The sequence below is a fragment of the Schistocerca gregaria genome, chromosome 9 (assembly GCF_023897955.1).
Source record: "Schistocerca gregaria isolate iqSchGreg1 chromosome 9, iqSchGreg1.2, whole genome shotgun sequence".
Lineage (NCBI taxonomy): Eukaryota > Metazoa > Arthropoda > Insecta > Orthoptera > Acrididae > Schistocerca > Schistocerca gregaria.
In genome coordinates this window covers 69,737,480-69,758,932 of record NC_064928.1, presented here as the reverse complement: position 1 = coordinate 69,758,932, position 21,453 = coordinate 69,737,480, and the positions used below count along the sequence as shown (strand labels likewise).

At 40.9% G+C, this 21,453-nt stretch overlaps 1 protein-coding gene across 8 annotated transcripts in view; it reads right to left on the bottom strand.

Annotated features, from left to right (window-relative positions):
* LOC126291570 (zinc finger protein 583-like) overlaps window positions 1–21,453 on the bottom strand; it is a 233,366-nt gene that overhangs the window by 146,970 nt on the left and 64,943 nt on the right. For 7 of the 8 annotated variants that reach the window (XM_049985102.1, XM_049985096.1, XM_049985097.1 and 4 more), the window contains 2 exons: window positions 17,123–17,185; window positions 5,161–5,210 (listed from right to left, as the gene is read on the bottom strand). In XM_049985102.1, the coding sequence (XP_049841059.1) occupies window positions 5,161–5,210; window positions 17,123–17,185 (113 nt within the window). The remainder of the gene's footprint in view (window positions 1–5,160; window positions 5,211–17,122; window positions 17,186–21,453) is intronic. The other variant, XM_049985098.1, reaches the window with a different exon arrangement.

Sequence of the window (21,453 nt, the reverse complement as noted above, 5' to 3'; positions counted from 1 at the left end):
TACATATATTCCGATTCTGCAGAGAACCGCCTCTTTCCTTACATTACCAGTCCAACTAATTTTCAACATTTTTCTGCACCACCACATCTTAAACGCTTTAGTTTTCTTCTGTTCCGGACTTCTATAGTCCACGTTTCACTACAATGCTGTGCTCCAAACGTACATTCTTAAGAAATTCTTCCTCAAATTAATGTCTATGTTTGCTCATGCAGCTTCAACACGATACCACAGTTCATCAAGAGCAGTGACTGGCATATTGTGACGAACCAGTTGCTCGGCCACCATTGACCAGACGATTTAAATTGGTGAGAGATCTGGAGAATGTGCTGGCCAGGGTAACAGTCGAACATTTCCGTATCCAGAAAGGCCCGTACAGTACATGCAACATAGGTCGTGAATTATCCTGCTGAAATGTAGAGTTTCGCAGGGGTCGAATGAAGTGTAGAGCCATGGGTCGTAACACATCTGAAATGTAACGTCGACTGTTCAAAGTGCAGTCAATGCGAACAAGAGGTGACCGAAAATTGTACCCAATGGCACCCCATACCATCACGCCGGGTGATACGCCAGTATGGCAATGACGAATACACGCTTCCAATGTGCGTTCACCACGATGTCGCCAAACACGGGTGCGATCATCACGATGCTGTAAACAGAACCTGGATTCATCCAAAAAAATGACGTTTTGCCATTCGTGCACCCAGGTTCGTCATTGAGTACACCATCGCAGGCGCTCCTGTCTGTGATGCAGCGTCAAGGGTATCCGCAGCCGTAGTCTCCGAGCTGATAGTCCATGATGCTGCAAACGTCGTCGAACTGTTCGTGCAGATGGTTGTTGTCTTGCAAACGGCCCCATCTGTTGACTCAGGGATCGAGATGTGGCTGCACGATCCGTTACAGCCGTGCGGATAAGGTGTCTGTCATCTCGACTGCTAGTGGTATGAGGCCGTTGGGATCCAGCACGGCGTTGCGTATTACCCTCCTGAACCCACCGATTTCGTAATCTGCTAACAGTCATTAGATCTCGACCAACGCGAGCAGCAATGTCGCCATACGATAAATCGCAATCGCGATACGCTACAATCCGACCTTTATCGAAGTCAGAAACGTGATGGTAAGCATTTCTCCTGCTTACACGAGGCATCAAAACAATGTTTCATCAGGCAACGCCGGTCAACTGCTGTTTTGTGTATGAGAAATCGGTAGGAAACTTTCCTCATGTCAGCACGTCGCAGGTGTCGCCACTGGCGCCAATCTTGTGTGAATGCTCTGAAAAGCTAATCATTTGTAAATTACAGAGTCTTTTTGCTGTCGGTTAAATTTCGCGTCTGTAGCACGTCACCTTCGTGGTGTAGCATTTTTAATGTCCAGTAGTGTATATTTCCCTATTTTGTCAGTGCCAAACTATACCTCACACCCCCTATGAAACAGGAAGGAAACCTCGTTACACCCGTCTCATCTGGCTCCTGGGCATTTCCGTTAGTAGTTGTTCGCAAGGCAAACACCACCTTCACACTTTCTGAGGACTTCCAAAGAAGTAAATACTCAAATGTATGTAGACACATTTCTGAGCCTTGCCCTCAAGGGCAAATGGCGAATGTTTTATCAAGGTCATCCTTGAAGCATCCTCAATTACATCTGGAGTCGCAACAGGTTTAAGTTTTAAACACGCCATTCAGTGACTGTCAGTACCACAGTTTACCCCTTGGAATTTGCAACACTCCCACCATTTTTCAGCGCTATGAAGAACAGCTCATCCGCAATACTCCTGCGTGTTCAAATTATTTTGATTTTATAGTTGTTATAGGTGCTATTTAATACGAACATCTACAGAATCTTCACATGCTAATCGCCACATCACAGAACGCAGACTGAAATGCAATCTAAAGAAAAGTCAATCTGTGCAATTTTTTTTTTTGGCCAGCAGAAAAGGAAATTTCTGCCCCACAACCACTTGTACAAGACACTGGTAGCGTGCTCCCTCCTCACAATCTGAAGAAACTGCAATCCTTCGCGGGCGAAGTTAACTGTTGTGAGAAATTCATTGGCAATGTAGCGTAGGTTTTGCAGCCAGTCAATGCACCTCAGAAGAAGGGAGCAAAATTCATATGCATATTCAAATAAGTTTTTGGCGTGCAGTCAGTTATCGTTTGCTACACTCCACGATATTTTGACTTGCCATCTGCCAGTAATCCTAAGGCGAGCCATCAAAGAAAGACTTCCTCGTACTGCAGCTTCTGAAACCCTGTCGTCTAAGTTCGTGTTTGCACGCAAACTGACCACACCACATGATGGCCAACACTGCGTGATTTCGAATTGTCAGCTGCCAAACGATGTATTCCCTATGGTATCGGTTATACAGATCCGCGCAAGACGACGACTCAGGTCCCGAGCCAGCGGCACAAACCCACAATTAGGCAGTTGTCTACAAGATAATCAGCAATCGGATAACCGGTTGGCTGTGATTTGATGCAACTGCGCTGTATATCGCATCGAGTGAGTCACTACTGTGGCGTAGCACTTGAACGCGGGACCAGGGTGATATAATGAAAATTTATTTTATAATTGTTTACTTAAACAGTGATTTCGCTCATATAAGTTTCATTTTAACGTAGTTTAACTAAACTAAGATTAAACTACGCTTTCGCTCATACACGTTTCTGTTGATAAGGCGAAGGGAGCTACTCTTCACGCGTGTACAAAGTACGCCGCGCACCCGTTCGTGTAAAAAAGTTTCGCATCGCCTCTTTACCGAGCGTTCCGGAACCTCTACAGAAAACCGTCGACATAAACATCATTTCCGCCCTTTTTATTACTCATGAACACCGCACATTGCATGCTGTACCACCATACAGCGAGACCTTCATAGGTGGTGGTTCACATTGCTGTACACACCAGTACCTCTAATAGTCAGTAGCACGTCCTCTCGCATTGATGCACGCCTGTACCGTCGCATACCCTCCACAAGTTCATCGAGGTACTGTTGGTCCATATTGTCCCACTCCTTAACGAAGATTCGGCGTAGATCCCTCAGAGTGGTTGGTGGGTCACGTCGTCCATACGCAGCCCTTTCCAATCTATCCCAGGCATGTCTAATGGGTTTCATGTTTGGAGAACATGCTAGCCACTCTAGTCGAGCGATGTCGTTATCCTGAAGGAAGTCATTCACAAGATATACACGATGGGGGCGCGAATTCTCGTCCATGAAAGACGAATGCCTCGTCAATATGCTGCCAATATTGGTCGGAGAATGGCAGTCACGTATCGTACAGCCGTTACGGCGCCTTCTGTGACCACCAGCAGTGTACGTCAGCCCCACATAATGCCACCACAAAACAGCAGGAAACCTCCACCTTGCTGCACTCGCTGGAAGGCGTTCAGCCTAACCGGGTTGCCTCCAAATACATCTCCGACCATTGTCTAGTTGAAGGCATATCATCAGTGAAGAGAACGTCATGCCAGTCCTGAGTGGTCCATTCGGCATGTTGTTGGGCCCATCTGTACCGTGCTGCATGGTGTCGTGGTTGCAAAGATGGACCTCGCCATGGACGTCGGGAGTGAAGTTGTGGCTGCACGAAGAGCATTATTCAACGTGGTGGCATTGTAGTCAGACTTCCTCCGAGCCATAATCCGTAGGTAGCAGTAATCCACTGCAGTAGTAGCCCTCGGGCGGCCTGAGCGAGGCACGTCATCGACACTTCCTGTCTCTCTGTATCTCCTCCATGTCCGAAAAACATCACCTTGGTTCACTCCGAAACGCCAGGACACTTCCCTTGTTGAGAGCCCTGCCTGGCACAAAGTAACGATGCGCTCATGATCAAACTGCAGCACTGACCGTCGTCTAGGCATGATTGAACAACAGACAACAGGAGACGTGTACCTCCTTCCTGGTGGAATGACTGGAACTGGATTGCTGTTGGACGCCCTCTGTCTAACAGGCGCTGCTCAGGTTTAGTGACATCTCTGAACAGTCAAAGGGACTGTGCCTGTGATACAATATCGACACTCGACGTCTATCTTCGGGAGTTCTGGAAACTGGGCTGATGCAATACTTGTTTTGATGTGTGTATATTATTTCTCTTCATTTGATTTACAGATATCTGACAACTACATACAGATACCTGTCTGTTTCAGTGTTTTTGGGCTGTATATCAGTTTCCTGAAGAAGTCTAAGAAGTTTCTTCCACTTATTTTCCTCCATCTTTACCACCAGGAACTTACAAATTATAAATACTGTGTACCTACTATCTACGATTAATATCTGCAGTCGAAGTGCGATAACCGAGTCGATACCAAATTTAGTGGTGTTGCCATGCATATCTCAAACTAATTCAGTTGATGAAAGTTTAGTGTTACACGACATAACGAGTTCACAAGCTTGGTTCTCTTACTGAACTAAGATCAAACTGATATGCAATCAGTGACATTTAAATAAATGACCCTAAATTCAAAGCAAGCACCAACTCTTGACTCTAGGTGACTTTCACACAACAATGCAATGCCCCAGACTGCCCACTGAACACAAGAATTACATTAATTAGTTCAAATGGCACTTTTTGAACACCCTCTCTACAGAACAGTCTTGGTTCCTAGTAAATTCCGTCTTTTCATGCACAAGGGAAAGCGGCTTGGCTCCACACACTTTGACTCAGAAAAACAACTTCAAGATACCATTAGAGGGAGACTGCAGTCTCTGACAGCACTTGCTAACATATATGGTAAACTCAAATCTCAATGGTGACTACATGCAGAAGAAATACAAAGTGGTACTAGTAGTTCTAAAGTTTTTCCAATAAATTTTGTTCCACAGTTCCACTATTTTATTAACAGTCCAACATACGTTACTTCCTGGATAGCACCTGCATTTATAATATAATTGCGAAAAAGTCATATCCAGTAACAGAAAGATTTAAGCTTAATTTTAACAACTTGTTACACTGGTACACAGGTACACTGAAAATTCGCAAGGAATAAACTGTTCGCCATCAGAAATTATTCAAAAGGTGCTGACATGAATGTAAGTTAAAGAACATAAGATGGAAAGCAAGAGAATGGAGGAATTTTTGTAGCATTCATGGTGCACTGCCTGTACAAGAATCTGGATACAAAAAGAATAGTACACAAAATTAAAAATAACTTAAATGAATTGTTGTACAATACCTTTCTGGTTCACTGCCATAGATTGTCGTGTCCACGTCATTTTGGAGCACCTGAAAGGATTAAGGATAGTAATAACAATAATAATGATGATGATGGTGATGATAACTACAGATCAGTTACTCCTGTAAGCTAATCAAACATGGAACATTTGTAAAATTAATAAAACAGTCTTTATCCAGACAGCTGAAATCTCACTTGGAAGAAACACCAGAGGATGTCATCTCCAACATAATGTGCTGAATAACACATGGCTGGAACAAACTGAAGCAAGCACTCCACCATTCCTCAGCTGATAATTCATATTGGCACCAATGTGAAGGAAGGATAGAGAAAGTCACACAACCCAAAATGATACCATACCATCTCCTTGGGAAAAACTGTGCAGGTTGACCGTACATGCAATTATGTGACTCATAAAACTGGAACAGGTTTTAGGCCTAATCATGGATGGAAGATGATGATTAATGTTGGTTACATCAAACTTAACATTATACATAAAAATTTCTGTCTTGCACAAATATCTCTACTCTATGAAATAGGGGAGTGGGGGAAAGAATGAGAAATTTAAGAATTTTTCTGTACACCTACACAGCACAAGCTATTTAATTGTCTCATAATATACATCACATATTTATCAACGCATTATTGTGGCCAAGACAGATACGAAGCCCACGCCTACTACAGTAGTACAAGTTTATATGCCAACTAGCTCTGCAGATGATGAAGAAATTGAAGAAATGTATGATAAAATAAAAGAAATTATTCAGATAGTGAAGGGAGACGAAAATTTAATAGTAATGGGTGACTGGAATTCGAGTGTAGGAAAAGGGAGAGAAGGAAACATAGTAGGTGAATATGGATTGGGGCTAAGAAATGAAAGAGGAAGCCGCCTAGTAGAATTTTGCACAGAGCACAACTTAATCATAGCTAACACTTGGTTTAAGAATCACGAAAGAAGGTTGTATACAGGGAAGAACCCTGGAGATACTAAAAGGTATCAGATAGATTATATAATGATAAGACAGAGATTTAGGAACCAGGTTTTAAGTTGTAAGCCATTTCCAGGGGCAGATGTGGACTCTGACCACAATCTACTGCTTATGACCTGTAGATTAAAACTGAAGAAACTGCAAAAAGGTGGGAATTTAAGGAGATGGGACCTGGATAAACTGAAAGAACCAGAGGTTGTACAGAGTTTCAGGGAGAGCATAAGGGAACAATTGACAGTAATGGGGGAAAGAAATACAGTAGAAGAAGAATGGGTAACTCTGAGGGATGAAGTAGTGAAAGCAGCAGAGGATAAAGTAGGTAAAAAGGCGAGGGCTGCTAGAAGTCCTTGGGTAACAGAAGAAATATTGAAATTAATTGATGAAAGGAGAAAATATAAAAATGCAGTAAATGAAGCAGGCAAAAAGGAATACAAAGGTCTCAAAAATGAGATCGACAGGAAGTGCAAAATGGCTAAGCAGGGATGGCTAGAGGACAAATGTAAGGATGTAGAAGCTTATCTCACTAGGGGTAAGATAGATACTGCCTACAGGAAAATTAAAGAGACCTTTGGAGGAAAGAGAGCCACTTGTATGAATATCAAGAGCTCAGATGGCAACCCAGTTCTAAGCAAAGAAGAGAAGGCAGAAAGGTGGAAGGAGTATATAGAGGGTTTATACAAGGGCGACGTACTTGAGGACAATATTATGGAAATGGAAGAGGATGTAGATGAAGACGAAATGGGAGATACGATACTGCGTGAAGAGTTTGACAGAGCACTGAAAGACCTGAGTCGAAACAAGGACCCCGGAGTAGACAACATTCCATTAGAACTACTGACGGCCTTGGGAGAGCCAGTCATGACAAAACTCTACCAGCTGGTTAGCAAGATGTATGAGACAGGTGAAATACCCTCAGACTTCAAGAAGAATATAATAATTCCAATCCCAAAGAAAGCAGGTGCTGAAAGATGTGAAAATTACCGAACTATCAGTTTAATAAGTCACAGCTGCAAAATACTAACACAAATTCTTTACAGACGAATGGAAAAACTGGTAGATGCGTACCTTCGGGAGGATCAGTTTGGATTCCGTAGAAATGTTGGAACACGTGAGGCAATACTGACCTTACGACTTATCTTAGAGGAAAGATTAAGGAAAGGCAAACCTACGTTTCTAGCATTTGTAGACTTAGAGAAAGCTTTTGACAATGTTGACTGGAATACTCTCTTTCAAATTCTAAAGGTGGCAGGGGTAAAATACAGGGAGCGAAAGGCTATTTACAATTTGTACAGAAACCAGATGGCAGTCATAAGAGTCGAGGGGCATGAAAGGGAAGCAGTGATTGGGAAAGGAGTGAGACAGGGTTGTAGCCTCTCCCCAATGTTATTCAATCTGTATATTGAGCAAGCAGTAAAGGAAACAAAAGAAAAATTTGGAGTAGGTATTAAAATTCATGGAGAAGAAATAAAAAAAAATTGAGGTTTGCCGATGAAATTGTAATTCTGTCAGAGACGGCAAAGGATTTGGAAAAGCAGTTGAACAGAATGGACAGTGTCTTGAAAGGAGGATATAAGATGAACATCAACAAAAGCAAAACGAGGATAATGGAATGTAGTCGAATTAAGTCGGGTCATGCTGAGGGAATTAGATTAGGAAATGAGACACTTAAAGTAGTAAAGGAATTTTGCTATTTAGGAAGTAAAATAACTGATGATGGTCGAAGTAGAGAGGATATAAAATGTAGACTGGCAATGGCAAGGAAAGCGTTTCTGAAGAAGAGAAATTTGTTAACATCGAATATAGATTTATGTATCAGAAAGTCGTTTCTGAAAGTATTTGTTTGGAGTGTAGCCATGTATGGAAGTGAAACATGGACGATAACTAGTTTGGACAAGAAGAGAATAGAAGCTTTCAAAATGTGGTGCTACAGAAGAATACTGAAGATAAGGTGGATAGATCACGTAACTAATGAGGAGGTATTGATTAGGATTGGGGAGAAGAGAAGTTTGTGGCACAACTTGACTAGAAGAAGAGATCGGTTGGTAGGACATGTTTTGAGGCATCAAGGGATCACAAAATTAGTATTGGAGGGCAGCGTGGAAGGTAAAAATCGTAGAGGGAGACCAAGAGATGAATACACTAAGCAGATTCAGAAGGATGTAGGTTGCAGTAGGTACTGGGAGATGAAGAAGCTTGCACAGGATAGAGTAGCATGGAGAGCTGCATCAAACCAGTCTCAGGACTGAAGACAACAACAACAACATTTATCAAACATGCACTCGCTATTAAAAATCAAAGTAAATAAATTACAATAACTGCATAATGTTAAAAAACTGTAAACAGGTCACTCAAAATCCAGACTAAGGTTAATACACTTTGTATAAAAAGGCTACTGACTGGGTACATGTTGGAACAAACAGCATGTCACTTGGACTCCAAAGTCTTATCTGGATCATTCCAGTGACTCGCAGAGTTCCTACAAAGCTCAAAATCTGCAGCATTGCCCAGTAACTCATCATACCCCTGGATTTGAGTCAAGTGTAAGGTTATTTGGTAATCTAGGCCACAAGTTAATAGATTTGCCCCATAGAGTTGAGAACTATAGAGTTTCCCTAAATCATGAGCAGCCAAGATTTCAGCTCGCAGGCTGTGCCCGGGCACGAGTGCCGAAGCGCTCAGCCTCGCTGCACGTTTCCCCCACCATCACATCATACCACACCAAACTACCTAAGTGCGAGGAGGCAGAAGAGGGGAAAACTGCGAATGCACTGTATTTCAATGGCAGTACAACTGCACTGCATACAACCTGGTTTTATATTTCACATACATCACAAACAGAATAAATTTTGAGTATTATTTAAGTATTTTTGCGTCACTGAAGACTTAATATAATTTTCATTTAGTAAAAAATGTCAGCATACGAACAGCTGCACACAAGCTGCCATGTAATTGTGACTTACACTTGTGCTATGATTCCTTGCTTCTTGTCAAATTTTGTGATTCCAGGCCAGCGTGAAGTACCCAAAAGATTTTGATGAGAGTGTTTGAGAGGGTCAACATGTGTGGCATAAATGACCATATCTTTTGGTTGTACTGGTTTAGGAGCTTACATTTAGTACACCACCAAGGATCTACAGACCATAGTATGTGACATAAATTTGGTTCATCTACCCGTTCCTGAGAAAGAGGGGTCTTAACAAACAGATGAATAGACAGAACAAAAATAAATTTTCAAGTGATATAATTACAGATTTACAGTTTTTGGGTTTTTTCTTTGGTTGTACCACGAACCTTGGTTCTTACTACTTGCATGATTCTAGGACAACAGGAAGTACCCCACAGGTTTCGACGTGCAAGTTTGTGAGTATAAAAAAATGTGACACAAATGACCATGTCTTTTGATCGCATTGACTAAGAAGCTTCACTTTCTTAGACCACCAATTAGCTCTATACTTCAGTATGCGACATACCTCTAACCATTCCTGGAAAAAAAAAAAAAAAGTTTTTGAGAGACAAACAGACAACAAAGCGATCATATAAGGCTTCCATTTTTACCAATTGAGGTATGGAACCCTACAAACATCTTTCACAAAAATATGTCGATAGAAACATTGCAGACCTTTCACAACCACATTGTGGAGACCTGGAAACTCTCCCTGGGGAAAGCAATGTAGGGGTCCTGGGCAGTTTTAACTTAAGAAAAATTGTCAGTAAAACTTTAATTACATTGTAGGTCACTCAGGTAATCTGCATGTGCACAATGGTGCATTCAAATGAAACAGCAAAAGGTCTTGAAAACAACTCTAATTCAGATGTAAGATTGGCAGTGGCCTGAAACCTTTGCAGAACAATCCCTGTAATACTCTCAAGGCCACAGTGAATTCTTGAAACTTCACATTTGCTTACAGGCTAGTGAGATTAGGTACTGGACTGTCTTTGTGAGAATGTGTCCCTTCTACAATGCAATTATCTTTTTAACGCATCCCCATCAAATCAGAAAGAAGTTAGTTTGCAATGTTTCACTGCAGACAGTGTGCACTCAAAGTCCACTTAAAATGTAAAGTGTGCAACCCATATACGATATTCTAATTTTCGTTCCTGCTCTCCTTTTTCCTCCATAAATTCAACAATAGCGACTTTTAAATCAAAAAATCGTTCCAGGAATGCCCTTGACTCAATTGACATACTTTCCCATAATATATGAAATCTCCACACTCGTCATTCATTTCCACTGAAATGTTGCAATTGACAATAGAATAATGCGTGCTACTTCAGAAATTTTACTATTCATACCACTGATTTCTTTATTGCTCTAGGCCTGCAAATTTAGGAAGAAGTGCTTTATGGTGTACAGAACAATGTATCCCATATGGCAATCTTTGTAATTTTTCGCTTTTTCATTGTTAACTAAATCTTTAAATTTTTGCTGCATGTATTGTAATGTCATCTCATAGCAAATATACAGCACCTGTCACTTATGCGAAATGAGAATTCTCGTCCCTTTCTTCTGTCATTCCCATTCATTTTAAAGGTTTACAATGATTGATGGCTGGACTGCCTCTTTTGTACAAACAGCTGATGAAACTGTGAATCTCCTTCACACCACGAACAAACAGCGAAGGGCAAACAGAGCTGACACCACGATTCTCCTGAACACAGAGTTATGCCAACCGAAAAATGCCACAAGACTAAATGAAAAAATGTTGCGCTATTCCTTGTATTTTTGAGAATGACCGAGAAAAGCCGACACAGGAAGGCCTTGGATGGCACATGTTCCACACGTGAAGTTTTGGCACGCCTTGCCTGGCCCCGCCCTAAATGGTTCAGGTGGGCACTACACATTGGAGGATGCTACCCAGGCAGCTGACTGTGCATGGTGTGCACATAAGACATGTTTTGATTCTGTGAGCCTCCATCTAGTCTAGATAATGATAATTCTAGATACAGCCAGCCAGTTGAAATCTGAAAATTCAGAGCACTGAAATTTTTGTGGGAAAATTAAGTGTATATCAAAAGGATTCGCTAATGGAAAATGGAGGTGGTGCACTTATCACAGTGGTCAAGAAACTCAAACCCATTGAGACAGAAATTCAGTCTGAAAGTGAGATCGTTTGGGCAAGACTCAGTACTAGGGGTGTGCATAAGCTTACAGTCTGATCCTTCTGTCCTCCTTTGGAGCACCTGACTCATTCCCGAACACAACCAAAAACTTTACAGAAAATCTCAGTTTCCTGGAAAAGAAGCTTCACAGTTATACTGTCATCATCAGAGGACATTAATCTTCCAATACTCATTTGTAATATTTATAGTTTTATAAAGGTGGGCATGACTAGACGTCCAGTGAAACATTACCAAATACCTTCTCTGAAAACTACCTAAAACACGTGGTTGGGAAACCCACTCATGATGCAAATAGATTTACAACAAACAGACCTCTTTGAGAATGTCACCTAGAAAATGGTATCAATGACCTTGTGGTAGTCTTAGCAACAATGATCGCCAAAGCAAAATGGGCAATTAAAACAAATGAAAGGATTTATGTGTGGGCAAACTAGATAAAGAGGTAGTAGGGTTGTATTTCAATAATGGACAGCAGCATGTAAAAGAACTGTGGCTCAGGTTTACAAGAATAGCTAACCATGCACTTGACAGGTATGTACCTATTAGAACAGTTCATGATGGTTAGAACCCAGCTTGGCACACAAGTAACTATAGTGGATGTAAGCAAAAGAGAGGTATACAGATTGAATGATGCTCTTTAGCTGTCAAGCGGGCAATGTGAGAAACATTCAACGACTACCATAGCAGAATATTATTAGATCTCTCAAATCGGAAAGAAATCCTGGTTGCATGCAAAGACCATTAGACACTCATGAACAAGACAAGAACTGAATGAAACAGAGCAGCAGAGGAAAAGCAGAAATACTGAACTCTACATTCAAATGTTCCTTTAGTGTCTGCCATCGTAGCCGAGTTGACAGCTTGCCGGCTTGTCATGCCGCGGGGCCCGGGTTCGATTCCCGGATGGGTTGGAGATTCTCTCTGATCAGGGACTGGGTGTTTGTGTTGTCTTCATCATCATCATTTCATCCTCATCAACGTGCAAGTCTCCAAAGCGGCGCCACCTCGAAAGACTTGCACCAGGCGATCAGGTCTATCCGCCGGGGTTACCAATTTGTGTATTATGGTACAGGGAGGGTTGTTTGCCACCAATTTACAAAACAATATTTTAAATTGTTTTCATTTGTGAAAACATAGTGAAATACTTTTAATGTGATAAGTTTACTTCTATATATGGAATAAAAACTTCATTAATTATTGAAAGTGATTTATTAAACGATAGGAAATTTTTTTGGCACAATGTACCCAACTGGCAAACTTCCTGCCCAGGGAGGGAATTTTCCCTGAAATCAAATTTTGTTTTCTTTAAATTCTGCTGTTTACAAAAAACACTTAAAAATTCTACGGGACATACAAATACGATTTTAGATCATTTTTGTGACATTTCTGTCCACGTTAATCTGTATCAGTGTCCAAGTCATTACAAACAGTACACAAGCCACACTTCTTCACAGACTGATTGTCACAGTCTTCGTGAAACCATTTCTGTCAATTTACACACTGGTACCACTCCACTTGTCTTGCTTTTGGATTGTAGTAATCTTCTCCACAGTCTTTGCAGATAGAAGATGTGGCACATTTATGTTTCTTGGGATTCAGTGTTACTCTGCTGCACTCAGGCTGCAGCTCTCTGTTTTTGCTGTGTCTACTTTTTCTTTGAACAGGTTCCGACATCTTTCCTTGTTCATTGCTACTGCTATCTGTGTTTGTCGTGGAATTATTTCCATCTTCACTGGAAGAGAAGAGCTTCTGAGCTACCAAAACTGCCGATGAATTCATCAAATTTGCTATCCTTTTCCTCTGGATATTAGGAGTTGACATCAGATAATGAAAAGAAACATTGTGAATGTCGTTGCTCACCAGGTCAATTTGAGATGTGCTTGCAGAAACCTGTTCGAGAGGAACTGGTTTATCTGAGACAGTGCTTGGTGCAAAAGATTCCTTTGATATGGCTTCCGGATTAAAAGAGTGAATCCCAATTGCCTTAAAACCGGAAATAGTATTGCTTGGGACTGCCATCTTCAACCAAGCCTCTGTAAATATTGTAGGACAATAGATCTTCGACAGAGGGTGTCCAGGGAATTGCCGTCTAAAGTTGTCTACAGCTTTGTTCCAATAAACTTTGAGTGCTCGGAATAAACTTTTATCCACAGGTTGCAGCTCATGAGAGCAATGAGCAGGCAGACAGAGAATTTCGAGGTTGGATCTTTCAGCTATATTCAAGACTGCTTCGTCCAATTGGCTTTCGTGTCCATCCAGAACGAGCAATGCTTTTCCTGGCACTCTGTGTCGCTTAAAATGTTCCATTAATCTGCAGAATGAATTGGCAGTGATGTAACCTTTAGGCGTCATTTCAAATATCAAACCTGGTGGCAACCCATCACCCCAAATATCCTTCCTGTTCTTTCCCTTGTATAGAATCATTAGTGGGATGAAATTTGTTCCAGTGGCATTGACATAAGCCAAGACTGTGACAGTTCCTCTCTTTTCCCTGTGTGTAGCCATGTGAACACGCTTTGAACCTTTCAAAGCTAACATTTTCTCCTGTGGATTAAGAGTGAGTTGCAATCCTGTTTCACCCATATTGTAGATCAGCTGTTGGGTAGATGAAAGATTCATGGCATCATTAACTTTTCCCAGAAAATTATAAACCTGGGATACTCTTTCAGCGTTGAAAAGCATCAATCTTCTGTAACTCAAACTTTCTCCTTTTCTGAAAACTATTTCAGGGTGGTGTGTATGAAATCCCTGAAAGCAAAATTTCCCTGCATGGTCTTTTCTAAACATGTTTGGGATATTTTTCTTTGCACAATATTCAAATATTATCATCTGTAGTTTTTCTTTTGTAATCCCAAATCCCACAGACTGGAGTCTGATGATGCAGCTAACAAGTTCATTTTCTTGATCCAGTGAAAGAGTTGGTGGCCTACCGAACATCTTTCTTGGTGATATGCTACCAGCATGTTTTATGTGGTCTTCAAGAGTTTTCCTCGGAATCCCATACAATTTAGCAGCAGCATACACAGATTGCCCATTGCGAACAGCTGTAACAGCACTTTTTAAATCCCCTTCTTACCATTTACTGTACAGACCTTTCGATTGTCTAACCACATTGCCTGGAAAGTCAATAGAGAACGCCAATGTAGCTAATTTTAAACAGTGTAACAGAATATGAAATGTGCATCAACTTCGAATTTCCCCCAAAATTATTGTCAACATTAAAATCAATGAATATCAATAAACATTAATTAAGAGGTCAATTAAAGGAAAACATTCTCAAAATATTACATAAAGTAGCTCTTCTACAATTATCTCTTTTACTGTTCAGGAGTGTAGTATATGGCGAAATTCCCTCCAGAAGCACGCTTTATTATGCAATAATATATCACAGCATTTTTAAGTAATTTAAAATTAATTCTTTGTCATTTCAATCGCAGCACATATTTACACACTTTAGCAGTCAAAATAACAATTTATTTACACTTACAGTAGCTAAAATGGATCTCAAATGGTGGAGATGAAAAAAATGTCCCCTATCTCAGTGTACATCTTCTTACAAAACGTGTTCCACTACTGATTGTGAGGACAATACGTAATTTTCTGTGCTACCACCTGATGCCAGCATAGAATGGGCATGCTTTGAAGCAGTTTTTCTCATGATCGCCAATAGATGGCAGTGAGTGCTAATAGATCTGTTGCAATAGAAAGGCAAATATGGCAAACTTCCCTACCTGGCGAACATCCCTCTCTTTACCCTATCATTGCGGGCAGTTCAGTAGTGAATGAAATAAAACATTGAAGAACACTCCAACTCCCTGATTGATAAAAAGGAGAGAGATGTTGATATGAAAACCCAGAATTACCAGATGCCTAAAAATTAATTTAACAGGGACTGCAAAGAAGCAAAAGCAGGAGGAGTTAAACATGTAATGAATTTGTTAAATAAATAGCACTGTGTACAAGATCCAGGATGACAATTAATGAACTACATGAAAAAAAGTAAATTAGTAACAAACTACAGTGTGCACACGCTTTATTCAACATGTAAACGTCACTACAGATATCCGGATTTAGGTTATGACGTGGTCAATATGCCTGCCACCATTGGTGATGATGTGGTGCAGACAAATAGCGAAATTCTGCATGACCTCCTGAAGTGCCAGAAAATCGATGCTCTTGAAGACCTTTTGGGTGGCTGTTTTCAGCTCAGCAATGGTTTTGGGGTTATTGCTATACACCATGTCTTTAATATACCCCACGAAAAAGGAGTTGCATGTGTTCAGATCTGGAGAACATGGCAGCCAATTGATGCTCATCCCAGTGGCCTCTGGGTAACCCAGAGGCAGAATGCAGTCCGCAAAGTCCTCCTCCAGGACATCAGACACTGTTCTGCTTTGATGGGGTCGAGCTCCATCTTGCATGAACCACATCTTGTCAAAATCAGGGTCAATTTGGATAATGTGGATGAAATCATCTTCCAAAACCTTCACATAGCGTTCGGTAGTCACCGTGCCATCAAGGAATATCACACCGATCATTCTGTGACTGGACACTGCACACCACAGTCACCCCTTGAGGGAGAAGAGATGTCTCGATTGTGAAATGTGGATTCTCAAGCCACACAAATGTGCCAGTTTTGCTTATTGACAAACCCATCCAAATGAAAGTGGACTTCACTGCTAAAGGCAGATTCACATGTGCATACTAATTCACATCTTGCCTCATAGACAACCGTACAGTTTGAACGTCCTAATGCAAACTGTTCAGAAGTTAGGACAATTTTATTTCATATCGTTCAGTAATTGTAAGCCTGTAGTTATACACAATTTTGCAGAGGTACAAATTGAAAGCATTATTCCAAGAAGTGCAGAGGGGTAGCTTATGTAACAGGCAGAAGAAAAGGCTGATATAGCAGAAATGCTTTGTGAGACTGCACAATGAAGAAGAGCTTCATAACAGTCAGGTGACAGAAAAGGGGCAAGTTTGTGATGAAGGAGGAGGTTACCAGCAATGTGAATGAAGTGTGGCAGTAGGAAATGATTCAAGCTCAAAGAATTTAGCAACAGTGAGTGAGGTACCTTTGGAATTCTTAAAATCTGTAGGAGCTACAGTGACTAACAGGCTATTTAATCTCACATTCTAAACACGTAACAGGAAGACTGATTTATTACTTTCAAAAATTATTGTCATCGGAGAAGAAGTGAACAAACAGTTGTGGAACATTAAAGACAATCAGTGTGACATATTGTGTTTATAAACAGCTGACTAAAACTCACAGAAGAACAGTAACAAAGACTGGTTGGTTGATTCTGGGGATAGAAGACAGCCGCACCCTTTCAAAGGAACCATCCTGGCAGTTGCCTAAAGTGATTTAGAGAAATCACGGAAAACCTAAATCAGTGTGGCTGAATATGGGTTTGAACTGTCATCCTGAATGCGAGTCCAGTGTGATAACCACTGCGCTACCTTGTTCAGTAAGAACAGTTATAAATATAAATGGATAGAAGAATAAGGAAAAAATTTAGAAAATCACTGCCAAACAACAGCTACAAGATGAATTCTGTGGCATGCTTGCGAGACTGTTGATAAGGTACTATTTACAACAGGAAGGTATTTTGACTGAGTGCTCATCAAACATAGTTTTATATCTTGGCAAGTTGTTCATTTTATAAAGAATGTTGCAATTGACACGTCATACCATTTATTTCTCCCCATAACATTATGAGTCACTTCAAACAGCTATTCCTTGCACATGACAGTTTCTGAGTTTATTGCCTGATGATGCAACCAAGCAACAAATATCTCACAATTGCTAAAGTATATAGCATTTTTTGTATGTCTGTACTACTTACGGATTCTTTTTTCATGTCTGTTGCGTCATGTGGAGAAGTGGTTTCATCCTCTAGTAGACACTCCTGTACAGAAAGAAGAAGAGCAGTTACACATTAACTGAAAAGTTGAACAAAAGAAGCATAAGGAACCAAATCAATTGTTGTTGTTGTTGTTGTTGTGGCTGTCAGTCCTGAGACTGGTTTGATGCAGCTCTCCATGCTACCCTATCCTGTGCAAGTTTCTTCATCTCCCAGTACCTACTGCAACCTACATCCTTCTGAATCTGCTTAGTGTATTCATCTCTTGGTCTCCCTCTACGATTTTTGCCCTCCACGCTGCCCCCCAGTGCTAAATTTGTGATCCCTTGATGCCTCAGAACATGTCCTACCAACTGGTCCCTTCTTCTCCCCAATCCTATTCAATACCTCCTCATTAGTTATGTGATCTACCCATCTAATCTTCAGCATTCTTCTGTAGCACCACATTTCGAAAGCTTCTATTCTCCTCCTGTGCGAACTATTTATCGTCCATGTTTCACTTCCATACATGGCTACACTCCATACAAATACTTCCAGAAACGACTTCCTGACACTTACATCTATACTCGATGTTAACAAATTTCTCTTCTTCAGAAACGCTTTCCTTGCCATTGCGTCTACATTTTATATCTTCTCATCTCATCTCATTTTTGAGACGTTTGTAATCCCTTTTGCCTGCTTCATTTACTGCATTTTTATATTTTCTCCTTCCATCAATTAAATTCAATACTACTTCTGTTACCCAAGGATTTCTACTAGCCCTCGTCTTTTTACCTCCTTGATTCTCTGCTGCCTTCACTATTTCATTCCTCAAAGCTACCCATTCTTCTTCTACTGTATTTCTTTCCCCCATTCCTGTCAATTGTTCCCTTATGCTCCCCCAGAAACTCTGTACAATCTCTGGTTCTTTCAGTTTATCCAGGTCCTATCTCCTTAAATTCCCACATTTTTGCAGTTTCTTCAATTTTAATCTGCAATTCATAACCAATAGATTACCTGTTTACATTTCCACAATACACAAATAGAGTTACACTTCCACAGTAGAAACACTAGGAACACTTTTTGTAACAATGTTTAAAAAAAAAATTCAAATGGCTCTGAGCACTATGGGACTTAACATCTGAGGTCATCAGTCCCATAGAACTTAGAACTACTTAAACATGACTAATCTAAGGACAGCACACACAGCCATGGCCAAGGCAGGATTCGAACCTGTTCAGTCCAAAGACTGCTTTAATGCAGCACTCTCCACAGTAGTCTATCTTGTGCAAGGCTCTCTGCTTCTGCAAACTACATCTACTTCAACCTGTTTACTGTAGCTAAACCTCAGTCTCTTTCCACAGTTTTTTTTAAATATCCACACATTCACACTTCAGGGTGTGTCCTATCAACTGGTGCCTTCTTTCAGTTCAGTATGCGGAAAAAGTGGTGTTGCTAGATACAAGACCCCATGTAGTATACTGAAACTTTAACTCACTGTTGTCACCGGTATGTGCTCAATACAGGATCACTGATGCAATATAGTGTACACCTAGTGGATATAAGGCTTTTGGTTCCAGCTCCAATGCACTCCTCGTCTCATCAACTACTCTTTTGTGCCTTAGGACTCTACTTAGTTCAGATTTTTTGACTTATTCCACGTCTATGAGGATAATTTCTCATCAGAACTGTGGAAAAAATATTAGTAGATCCCTTTTTTAAATAGAAGGTGTCAACGAGAATTTAATGAGAATAGCGCAAACTTGTATGGATGGGTCAAGGGCAGCAGTGCGTTTCCGAGGGGTCACATCTACATCTACATCTACATCAACATTTTTACATCTACATCTACATCCATACTCCACAAGCCACCTGATGGTTTGTGGTGGAGGGTACCTTGAGTACCATTATCAGTTCTCCGTTCTATTCCAGTCTCGTATTGTTCGTGGAAAGAATGATTGTCGGTATGCCTCTGTGTGGGCTCTAATCTCTCTGATTTTATCCTCATGGTCTCTTCGCAAGATATACATTGGAGGGAGCAATATACTGCTTGACTCCTCGGTGAAGGAATGATCTCGAAACTTCAACAAAAGCCCGTACCGAGCTACTGAGCGTCTCTCCTGCAGAGTCTTCCACTTGAGTTTATCTATCATCTCCGTAACGCTTTCGCGATTACTAAATGATCCTGTAACGAAGCGCGCTGCTCTCCGTTGGATCTTCTCTATCTCTTCTATCAACCCTATCTGGTCCGGATCCCACACTGCTGAGCAGTATTCAAGCAGTTAGTGAACAAGCATACTGTAAACTACTTCCTTTGTTTGGGATTGAATTTCCTTAGGATGCTTCCAATGAATCTCAGTCTGGCATCTGCTTTACTGATGATCAACTTTATATGCTCATTCCAGTTTAAATCACTCCTAATGCGTACTCCCTGATAATTTATGGAATTAACTGCTTCCAGCTGCTGACCTGCTATATTGTAGCTAAATGATAAGGGATCTTTCTTTCTATGTATTCACAGCACATTACACTTTTCTACATTGAGATTCAATTGCCATTCCCTGCACCATGCGACAATTCGCTGCAGATCCTCTGCATTTCAATAAAATTTTCCATTGTTACAACCTCTCGATATGCCACAGCATCATCCGCAAAAAGCCTCGGTGAACTTCCGATGTCATCCGCAAGGTCATTTATGTATACTGTGAATAGCAACGGTCCTACGACACTCCCCTGCGGCACACCTGTAATCACTCTCACTTCAGAAGACTTCTCTCCATTGAGAATGACATGCTGCGTTCTGTTATCTAGGAACTCTTCAATCCAATCACACAATTGGTCTGCTAGTCCATATGCTCTTACTTTGTTCATTAAACATGTCTCAGACAAGGGGATGTTCTCTCGTGTGTTCTGTTCAGTGTCAGTGTAGAGAAAGCAATAAGAGAATGTAGGCAACAGGTGTGGGGTGGAGTGCAGATGGAAGCTAATTTCAATTGTCTCACATATGCAGATGATATAGGTGAATCAAACTATGAGTTTGAGGAAGTGTGTCGGAAAATGGACAACTGTGCACAGAAGACTGGGTTAAAGGTGAATCAAGACAATACAGAGTTCATGCAATTACGAAGAATACAAAAGCGGAAAAAATTTCTTGAGACAGATGGCATTAAGTTCAAGAGTTTATCACTTCAAATACTTGGAATCTAGGTTTACCAGCAACAACAGCGTAGAAATGAATGTCGAGGAAAGGCTAGTGATGAGAATGAAATGCATACATTCCCTCAGGGAGAATGTTCAGCTCAAAATCAATATCAGTAAACACTATGATGAGAATATATAACAGAGTGATATGTCTAGTCGTCACATACATCTCAGAAGCCCGGATCGTGACTAACCGACACAAGGAAAAGCTATCGATATTTGAAAGAAGAATAATGAGGAAGATACGGGGACCCGTCTTCGATATAGGAGAATGGAGGAAGAGAGTGAATATGCCAGAAGAAAGACAGGTGAAGAAATCACTCAAGGGGGACCAAACACCAGACGCCACACAGGAACACCGAGATAGTGCCGAATGGGAAATCTGGCGAGCACCTGGCAGTCCCGGGGACTGAAGGCACTTGGAGGAGCCGAGCACAAAACGGAAGGAAATGGATGCAGTTTGTGGAAGCAGCGTGTTGCCTGCAGGGCCTCTGATGACTGGATATGTGTACTCATTTTTGTTTCATGACATAGTGAGCATCATATATACTCACATATCACAAATATTGGTTGTTTTTTTGGAAATTTTTAATTGAGTTAATTCCTTCATCTGGCTGTACTGGTAATCATCTTGCACAACAGTTGGTTAAGCTGTGCTGAGTGACAAAACATTTTCTCTGCTCGTGACAACAGTAGGAGTTTATCGTTGGCATTCTTCTGAATTAGCCGAGGTGGCAGCTAGTCAGCAGTCTCAAGTTTCAGCAGCAAGTAGAGAGTCTGCAGTTGGTTGAAAATTGGATGCTTCCTTCCTTGTGTTGTGGCACATTGTACTGTCGATTACGGTTCATATGGGATGTTCAGTATTACAACAGGAAATTTGGCTCAGTTGAAGTTTCAGTGTGGAAAGGTTTATTGCTAGTTGTGGCAGAACAGCAGTACTCAGACATTAAGTAACTATATTTTTGGTGTTCCTGTAACAAACAAATTGTCGGCATCATTGTGCAATCTAATTAAAACTATTTCAAAATAATAATATAGCAAAACAGAGACTTTGATCTACTGTTTGATAGAAGACCAAATGGGATGGAATAGGAAAAGAGGATTAATGGGTCATAACCGTATTGGTGGGACCA